The sequence below is a fragment of the Camellia sinensis genome, chromosome 15, assembly GCF_055761805.1.
Source record: "Camellia sinensis isolate YWXY chromosome 15, ASM5576180v1, whole genome shotgun sequence".
NCBI lineage: Eukaryota > Viridiplantae > Streptophyta > Magnoliopsida > Ericales > Theaceae > Camellia > Camellia sinensis.
Genome location: NC_138975.1, coordinates 90,800,715 through 90,810,645, shown reverse-complemented (window position 1 = coordinate 90,810,645; position 9,931 = coordinate 90,800,715). Strand labels below are relative to the sequence as shown.

Below are 9,931 nucleotides of genomic sequence, written 5' to 3'. Positions count from 1 at the left end.
TCAGGTAAGACTATACAAAATACCGTTCAATCAGTTAAAATTGTCCAATTCGCTAACCGCAGATTAAATTTTGAAATTTATAATCTACCTTTAAAATCGCTTTGTTCCGCTATAGTTAATACATATATTTTTTTAACCTTTAACAAAATATTAAATTAAAAATGAGTGTGAGAGAGATTTAAAATGTGAAATTTGTTGCAAACTAATAGTTATATATATAAAAAATATTATGTAAAATTAGTTTGTGTTATATATATATATATATAAATATTATACAAATTAATGCTATATATTATGCAAATACTTTATAAATGTTTAAGAATATTTTTCAATCAATTAGCAAATTAAAACCGCCCCAAACCGCTCAAATTATGGTTTGATTGCTTGTCAATCCGTCATTCACTGTTTAATTTATAATATTACTCTCATTTCGCCCGAACCGCACTGCGCATACCCCTTAGCTTAAGTGTCTGAAAAGTTGGCCATCCTTTGACCCCAAAAAAAAACAAAAGAAAAATGAAAATTTAAAAATGAAATTTTTTTTTTTTGACAAACGATCAAATATTAGTAAGTAAATAAGATAGATTACAACAAAATAATCACACAGTGGCTCCATCAATTTTAACTTTAACCCTTTCACATTATCATTGTTCTAAGTGTCAATTACATAAATCTACTGGTCAACTATTCTGTAATTCTAAAGGTGGAAATTACATAAGGGCACTATCATTACTAGCATGGTTCATTTGGTAAGTATTTGTATCAACTGAATGCCTTGTTAAGTCCCATGCAAATACAGCATAGGATCAACCCACTAATCACTGGTTAAAATCAGTCTATACTAGTCTACACCATAATAAATGCCTTCCCATTTACTACTATGCTATTAAGAAACACAAATGAGAGAGAGAGAGAGTTACATTTCATTTACATCCATTTTCTTGCTCATTTTCTCATACTTTCTCTCATGGAGTTTGACACAAAGTACAGAGAAGATCTCTCCTATCAACCATCACTTCTGTCCAACAATTACTTGAAACCCGAGATCGACAAGGATTTTTACTTTGAATCATCTTCATCAAATGGTTTTTTCTTCCATGATCTTCACCACCTCGATCAGTTTTCCTTTAATGGGTTAAACCCTGAATTCTGTGTCCAAACTATATGTTTTGATCCTTTCGATCCCTTCACAAGTAACTGTTCTCCGAATCTCGACGATTTTTATGAGTCCAAACCATTTGCACACAGTGGAGTAAATAATGGCACTAATGAAGCAGCTAATGGCAGTGGTGGCAGCGGCGGCGGCGGCGGTGGTGGTGGAGGAGGAGGATATTTGAATTACCCTAAAAAAACTCCAGGCGACGCAGCTGAATCCGATAGAAGATATGAAGAAGATATAAAACCTGTGAAGTTTGTGATACCTCCTGATCAAGGTTCATCATGCATAACGGCTGAAAGTAGTGGTGCATCGGCGGCACCGCCAACAAGAAAGCCATGCAAGGGTCGCAAGAAGTCCAATTCAGTCAAGGGACAATGGACCATTGAAGAAGATAGGTGAAAATAAAGAAATTATAATAATTTATTTTGTGCATTTTTTTTTTTGGCTAATAATATTAAGGAAAATATCAAAAAAAGAAAAAAGAGAGAAATAGAAAAAATAATTATAAATTCATAAAAGTACAACAATCACTTGCACAGTCTAATGCATAAATAATTCGTATTTTCATGAGTTTGAATTTAGTTTTCCAACTTTCTATTTTTTATTTTTTCGGGGTTATTTTCCCTACTATTAACATCCCATTATTTGTTAATTATTGATTTATTTATTTTTTAAATTTGATTTTGTTTTATGTTTGTGATCACAATAATGTTATAACAAATGTGGATGGTTGTATGTATGTGTATTGTGAATGTGTAGAGAGTTAATTGAGATGGTAGAGAAGTATGGAGTGAGGAAGTGGTCTCAAATTGCAGAGATGATGGAGGGAGGAAGGATAGGCAAGCAGTGTAGAGAGAGATGGCACAACCATCTTAGGCCTGATATCAAGGTATTCTATCATTCCTTCCTTCCTCTTTCTTTACCACAATAAATCACAAAATTCAATTGCTTTTCTTTAAAGATACAATAATGCGACGCGCACAATGTATATATATATGCATCACATTGATGGTACAATTTATTTAGGGAGGAGGATCTTGGTAATGGATTTCGTTTTGATGATTTAAACCGTTTATTTTGTCAGGCATTTCATGTATTTCATCCAAAAAGAAAAAAAAATAGGTCGATCCGATAATTGTAATTTATTTAATTTACTGTGTTTTTCACTAAAAAAATGAACGACATTTGTGTTTTTTAAAAAATAAAGCATTTATTGATGACAAAAATAATAAATTGAACAAGTTGCAATCATCGGATTGATTTATTTTTATTTCTGAATGAAATACACAAAATGTCCACAAAATAGACGGTTCGAATTATCAAAATAAAACCCATAATGGACCCCACGAATCCAAACAATTCCCTCCGGTTCACATTTTAGACCGAAGGGAATCTTCATCCATTTTATGTTGCCTAAAAAATGCATATCTAGTTAACTTGTTAGGCCAAAAATTGCGCCACAGAACCAGAAAATAAGTCTTTATTAGAAATAAATTATACATAAATCTGTTTGCTAACAAGTCGGGGTGGGATCTGGGGATCCTGCTGTGCACAGCAAGCTGTTGTGCTCCCTTGTGAAGTGTCGTCCCGAGCCTCTTTCGATAATATGAACCGTTTATATTGTAGGGTTTATCGAGTAGATCATCTATGCAAAAAATTAAATTGATTGGACATCTGCACATTTGTTTTTATAAAAATTAACAGTTAACATAACTTTCATTAATTTTTAAAAACAATTAAGATCTAATCATGGGGTAATGAATATTTGATTTACTTGATTTTTTGGTTGAATAATATTTTTGATGAACCCTACAATACAACGGTTCAGATTATCGAAAAATATTTGGGATGAACTCCCACAAAGGGACATAGCAGGCTGCTGTGCCTTGAAGGCACATCCCCAATTCTGGGTGTGTACCTTGAGAGAGTTGACAGAAGTGCATATCCACAAAATATATAGTGAATTTTGTAATTTTACTTATTTGAATTGAGTGGCACATAAAATGAAATACATTGGAATGTTATTTGTCAGGCTGCTCAACTCTCCATGAGGTTTAGGACGAAATCTCAATGAGACTTTTTTAACATTTAAATGATGAACTGTGTGAACTTGTGAAAACAAGAATTGCCTTTTAGGTGTAATCAAACTCTGTATGTTCTAAGAAGTTAATGATTTCATTTCAAATTTGAAGTACTTTATTTTTACAGAATTTTCTATCATAAGTTACATTTGCCTTCGTCGTTCAAAATTAAAATCTTAGATTCGTCCTAAGAAGGAGAGATGAACACTTAGCACATCAATAATACACATTTATTTATGTGTGTGTAGAATAAAAGGCCAAATAACAGTTCATTTTCTTTTGCAGAAGGATACATGGAGTGAGGAGGAAGACAAGATACTAATCCAAACCCATACAGAAGTAGGAAACAAATGGGCAGAGATCGCAAAGAGGTTGCCAGGAAGAACTGAAAACTCCGTCAAGAATCATTGGAATGCAACAAAAAGAAGGCAATACTCAAAGCGAAAATGCCGAACCAAAAACCCAAGGCCTAGCTCTCTTCTTCAGAACTATATCAAGAGCCTCAACTTGGATGGAAAATTCGACATTAACGCGAAAAATGCTCTGGCCACTGAGAAGTTTGAAGAGAGTAGCACTCTTCTTGATCAGATTCCTTGTCCTCCTCCTGTGGATGATGAGAAAAGCTTTGAGATGGAGGTGCCATTGAATCATATTCATGTGGCTTCTTTCATGAAGCGTGAAGTGAAGAAAGAGAAGGATTTGATGGAGATGATCACCCAAGTCAATCTCTAAATCCTTTGATGAAGCCAATCATACTTACATACCCCCCTTACAAGGTATATTATACATCTTACATATTTGGTACTCTTGAAAGTAAATTTAGAGGGGGAAAAAATAAAGAAAATAAAGAAAAAGAAAAAAGATGTCATGGTTTTTTGACATATTTTTAGAAACATTTGTATGAAACTTTTGGATGATAGCTATAACTTGTTTTATATATATATATATATATATATTGTTTTTAAATATAATCTCTACTTTGTTAGGGTTTTGAGTGGTGTTATGTATATATGTTGAGTTGAATTCATTACGGGTGCTCGTGGATTAGATTGGGTCAAGTGGTCTTCTATCTATACCACCCGTTCTAATTTAAACAAATTGGAAAAGAGGGTCATGCGGGGTTGGCAGGTAAATGAAAATCAATCTGACAGTTTGAGTTTTACTAGTTGAATTTTTTTTTCTAGACTATTTACAATAGTTCTTTACTGTTTTTTGGCCTTATTTGGACTCAAAATTTTTTATTCTTCATTTTTTAAAATAAAAATAAAGATTCAACTTTCATGTTTCATAAATAGCTATAATTACTAGTTAATAAAATTTTATTTATTTATTTTTGATCAGTCAAAAAAATAACTTTATTGATAAAAAAAACATATAACCGATGGAAATACATCAATAAAGAGGATATGAGCACTGTGACACAGTAGGCCTACATCATCCCAATCATCGTGAGACCTACCCAAACAGATGCAAGCACAACCTCAAAGATGGTGAGAATCCAAGAAGCAAGGACAAACAAACACACACATGCGCGCACACACACACAAAGGAAAAAGAAAAACAAGGAAACAGAAACACAAAACAGAACAGTAGCCGCAAGCTTGGACCACCCCTAGTGGCAGCACAAGCAGATCAGTCCACCACAATGCCTCCCAAACTCTTCCTGATTTGCCTCAAGTTGAGAATAAAATCTTGCACTGTGAAATGAAATTCCTGGAACCGTGGTTTTAACCACAGAGCAATCATAATCTTAACCAATTCACAAAGCTCCAGCTGGTTTGGAGTAGAATTTCTAAACAAATTCATTTCTATGCTGCCAGACTGACCACAACACAGCCAACAGGATAGCTCTCTAGATCACCCTCTCATTCTTCTTCAACTTCCCTCCTGCCCACCCTGAAAATAAAAGATCTACAGAACCTGGTAAGGCAGCTTGAACATCCCACCACTTTAGCATTTCAGCCCAAATCTTCCAAACAAAGGGGCAACAAATTAAAACATGGTTCACAGACTCACTGGCGTTATTGCAATTCACACAAAGGATGGATGCATTTTCATTAATAATACCCAAATTTTGTAAGAACTCTTTTGTCTTAACTCCCCTTTTCCACGCAAACCACCCAAAAACTTGCACTTTAGGAGGGATGTAATTGAGCCAAATCAACTTGGTAATTCTCAGAAATGAGCCAAGGTTATCCAAGACAGACTTATACAATGCTGCTACAGTAAGCTCACCTGATGATGTTGATGACCAAAATAACCTACCAATATGTACTGATCTCATTACAGGAGCTGCCAATAGGTGAATAAGAAGCCTTTCAAGTTCCAACTCCTCGCACTCATACAACTCTCTTCTAAATGCAAGGTTCCATTCTCCAAATATAGCTTTCCTAACCAAAAATGCTCTCCAGGATTTATTTTTTTCCACCAATAGTCTATAAAGACCAGGAAATTCTTCCTTCAGGCTTACTGACTGGCACCATTTATCCTTCCAAAAAATTATCCTACTTTCATCCCCAACCTTTAAGGGCATGTTTGATTCGGTGGATTAGAGCATGGGATTGGGATTATTAATCCGTGGACCCAATTATCCTATGCTTGTTTTTAACATTTTTGTTTAGGATTATTAATCCAATGGATAATTAATCCAACAAATTTATAGGATAATTAGTAATGGGGTAGGGGTGGGATTATTAATCCAATGGATATTAATCCAATTGGATAGTAAATACCACACTAATTTAATAGGATTATTAATACTTCACTATTAATCTTGTGAATCAAACATGACCTAAGTGTACATTATTCAAATAAAACTCTTTTAAATTGCTACACTGCTCAGCAATAGATAAAACTCATTTCCAAACTGCAGAGTGGCTACTTCTACGAATAAATGATGGGATCCAATTTCCCACCTCCATATTATACTTGCCGTAAATTACTCTCTTCCACAAAGCTTCACTGTCATTACCAAACTTCAACCACTATTTAATTAACAAGCAATTATTAACCTCTCTAACCTTCTTGATGCCTAGCCCACCTTGGTCTACCCTTTAGACGAGTCCCCTCCCACTTGATCATATGAATCTTTCTCTTTAATTCTGAGCCACCCCACAGGAATGTAACTGAAGCTTTAGCTACTCCTTCAAGTATCTTAAACAAGGACAAATAGTACACTGGTAACGCTGATGAAACTGCCTTTACAAGTGTTAGTCTCCCTGCAAAAGACAACAGCTTTCTTTTCTAACCAGCTAACTTGCTTCTGACTTTATCCAATACAAGCTTTCTTCCTTGGGTTGGCCCTAAAGGGATCCATTTTCCCACCTCCATATTATACTTACTGCAAATTACTCTCTTCCACAAAGCTTCACTTTCATTACCAGACTTCAACCATCATTTAATTATTCTCTAACCTTCCTGACACCTAGCTCACCTTGATCCACCCTTTTAGACAGGTCCTCCAACTTGATCATATGAATCTCTCTCTTCAATTCTGAGCCACCCCACGGGAATGCAACTTGAAGCTTCTCAAATTCTTGAGCTACTCCTTCAAGCATCTTAAACAAGGACAAATAGTACACTGGTAATGCTGATGTAACTGCCTTTACAAGTGTTAGTCTCCCTGCAAAAGACAACAGCTTTTTATTTTATTTTTTTCCTTCTAACCAGCTAACTTGCTTCTGACTTTATCCAATATAGGTTTCCATGTGGCTTTCTTCCTTCGGTTGGCCCCTAAAGGCAACCCGAGATTACTGAGAGGTAAGGACTTGATTTTGCAATTAAGTATTGAAGCAAAGCCAGCCATAGTCTCCTCTGGAGCACGTACACCACACACAACACTTTTGTGATAATTTATCTTCAAGCCAAGACATAATCTCAAAGCATCTTGGCACCCTTTTTAGGTTCCTTACCTCTGCCTCACAGAATAATAGTAAGTCATCTGAGAACTGAAGATGGGATAGCACAACACCATTGGATCCCATCTTTATTCCTTCGATCAGCCCTAGCTCATGTGCTCTGGACAATAGGATATGAAGGCCTTCTGCTGCTATGTTAAACAGGAAAGGGTACAAAGGATCACCTTGCCATAAGCCCCTTTGAGGATTGAATCCTTCAATTGGAGATCCATTGACAAGCACGAATATCCTTGCAGATATTACACATTCCTTCATCCAGCTGCACCATTTATCACAAAAACCAAACTTAGAAATCATTGTGAAAGAAACCCCCAATTAATGGAATCATATGCCTTCTCAAAATCCAATTTATGATCACTCCCTTCTTTCTTGATTTCTTCCATCCATCTACCACCTCATTGGCTATTAACACTTTCCACTTAAGAATGCTGATTGTGTTTCACTAATGATATGAGGCATCACTGCTTTCAACCTATTTGACAACAACTTTGCTATGATCTTGTAACTTAAGCCCACCAAACTTATAGGTCTGTAATTAGAAAGCCCCATTGGATTATCCTTTATAAGAATAAGGGTTATGAAAGAACTATTTATCCCCTTTACCAGCCTTCCATTCCTGTGAAAATCTTTTACATAGTTTACCACTTCACCCTTCATTTCTTTCCAAAACTTCTGGAAACACAGCAAGTTGAACCCATCTGGCCCTGGAGCTTTATTCCCATCAGAATCCATCATTGCAGCTTTGATTTCTGCTTTTACAAATTCTGCTTCAAGTTAATCAAACTCCAAGCTTTCTTGTACTGATTTAAATGATCCACCTAATACAGGCCAATGTTCTGAATATTGATTTTTAAAGTGCTCATACACTTTACACCTCACTTGGCAAGGATCCTCATAGATCACTTCCCCTACTGAAATGGAATTAAATTCATTCTTGCTTGTTTGCACTTTGTCATTACATGGAAGAATCTTATATTTTTGTCACCCTTCATTGCCCAGTTGAGTCTTGATTTCTACAGCCACATCCATTCCACCATCTTACTCAACCTCCATATCTCTTCTTTGACTTCTCTCCATCTTGCTTTTTTCTGAATCACCCTCAGCCAGAAGATCAAACCTATGCAACTCATCCTCTGTTGCTTTCAGTCTGTAATTTATATTCCCAAATACATCCAGATTCCATTTCTTTAGGCCTAGTTTCAGTGTCTTCGTCTTCCACTTATTTAGCAATATATACCCAACCCACTACATCGGCCTCCCTCCAACTATTTACCCAAAAGTTTTGAAATTTTGTTGTAAAAACCATGCATTTATAACTCTGAAGGGTTTAGGTCCCCAATCACTCTCATCCTCCATCAAGAGAAGAGGACTGTGATCAGAATTTAATTTAGGTAGTCCCCACAACTTATGGTTGAACACCTCAAGCCATTTTGGATCTGCTAGGACTCTGTCAATTCAACTCCACTTCTCACATTCTCTCAAATTACACTAGGTAAACTTCCTACCTAGTAGTGGTAAATCAGATACCTCACTTTTGTCAATAAATTCATTCGACTCTTTCATGCTTCTATCTCTTCTTGAGCATCCATTTCTTTCACTAATAGTTGTAATCTCATTGAAATCCCCAGCTAGGCACCAAGGCTTGAGGAACTCCTTCTTCAAATTTAGTAGACTATCCCATAGATCCCCTCTTGAACCCACATCATTAGGTGCATAAATATTCAAAATAGTACATCCAAATGAGTTAAAAGAGTGTACCTGATTGTATGATGAACCTCCTATTGTTGCAACACTCAGAAATTTGGAAGATGTCTGGATCCCAAATGCATAGTAAACCTCCAGTTGAACCCTCAGAATCCACTGCCATAAACTCCATTTTTTCCTTTACCCACATTGATCTGACTTTAGTCTCTGATTTCTGACTTTTTTGTTTCTTGAAAGAGAGCAACATCCACTTTCCTTTCCCCCAACAGTTTCTTAATCTTGCCTTCTTTTCCTTCTTACCCAACCTTCTAATAGTCCATGATAGTACCTTCATTACAAACAATGGTTCTCTTTAAATTCACCCCAGTTGGTGTACTCTACACCTCAGCTGTAACCCCTCTCCAATTTTGTCTTTATCCTTCACTTCAAGCTTCACTATCTTGTTTAGGACATCATCTTCTTTCCCATTCAACTCTACTCCCAAAACCTTCCCCATCTTCAGAGTTGCTTGAGCTTCATTCAGCACTAGCCTCCCTTTATCTGCCCCACTCTCAATCGATGCTGATAGAGAGAATGCTGCCACTGTTGCTCTCCAGACTGCAGCCTTTGGGAGTGATTTGCTTGTTGAAGCCCTCTTTTTCCATACCTCCCGAGTAAATCAAAGGAACCCTTTTTTGACCAGTATTGATTGTACTTGCTTCTATTGCTTGCCTTCTTCTTTCCCTGCTTCTGCTTTGTAGGTCTATTAGTGGGCTCAACTTCGTGGACTTCAGATAGGCTTGAGTTTCTACCAACTGGCCCTACTTCACCATGCATTTCACTTCCATTACTAACTTGCAACCTAGGACCATTTTGAGAGTCATTTAGTCCACACATTTGGCTTGATGCATAATTGTGGCCTAAGAGCATCCACAATGGTTGTGTTAATGTATTTGTTAGTGTCAGCTGTTAATTTTTGGCTAGTAAAGTTTGTTGTTTGGTGTTGCAATAGAGCTGCTAAGGGCAGCGTTAGTGATTAAAGTTGGTGTCAGATGTTAGATTGTGTGTTAACTGCAGTGAGCGTTTTAGTC

At 36.3% G+C, this 9,931-nt stretch overlaps 1 protein-coding gene and 1 long non-coding RNA gene across 2 annotated transcripts; one reads left to right on the top strand and one right to left on the bottom strand.

Annotated features, from left to right (window-relative positions):
• Nucleotides 1–861: 861 nt before the first annotated feature.
• On the top strand, nt 862–4,154 carry LOC114276260 (uncharacterized). The gene is made up of 3 exons (XM_028218052.2): nt 862–1,554; nt 1,919–2,048; nt 3,526–4,154. The coding sequence occupies exons 1-3, from the start codon at nt 881–883 to the stop codon at nt 3,970–3,972; spliced, it is 1,251 nt and encodes a 416-aa protein (XP_028073853.2). The 5' UTR covers nt 862–880; the 3' UTR covers nt 3,973–4,154.
• On the bottom strand, nt 3,425–9,734 carry LOC145812729 (uncharacterized). Its single transcript, XR_014356229.1, has 2 exons — nt 8,916–9,734; nt 3,425–3,844 (listed from the first exon to the last, which is right to left on the bottom strand). It is a non-coding gene; the product is annotated as an uncharacterized LOC145812729 (long non-coding RNA).
• Between the last annotated feature and the right edge of the window lie 197 nt (nt 9,735–9,931).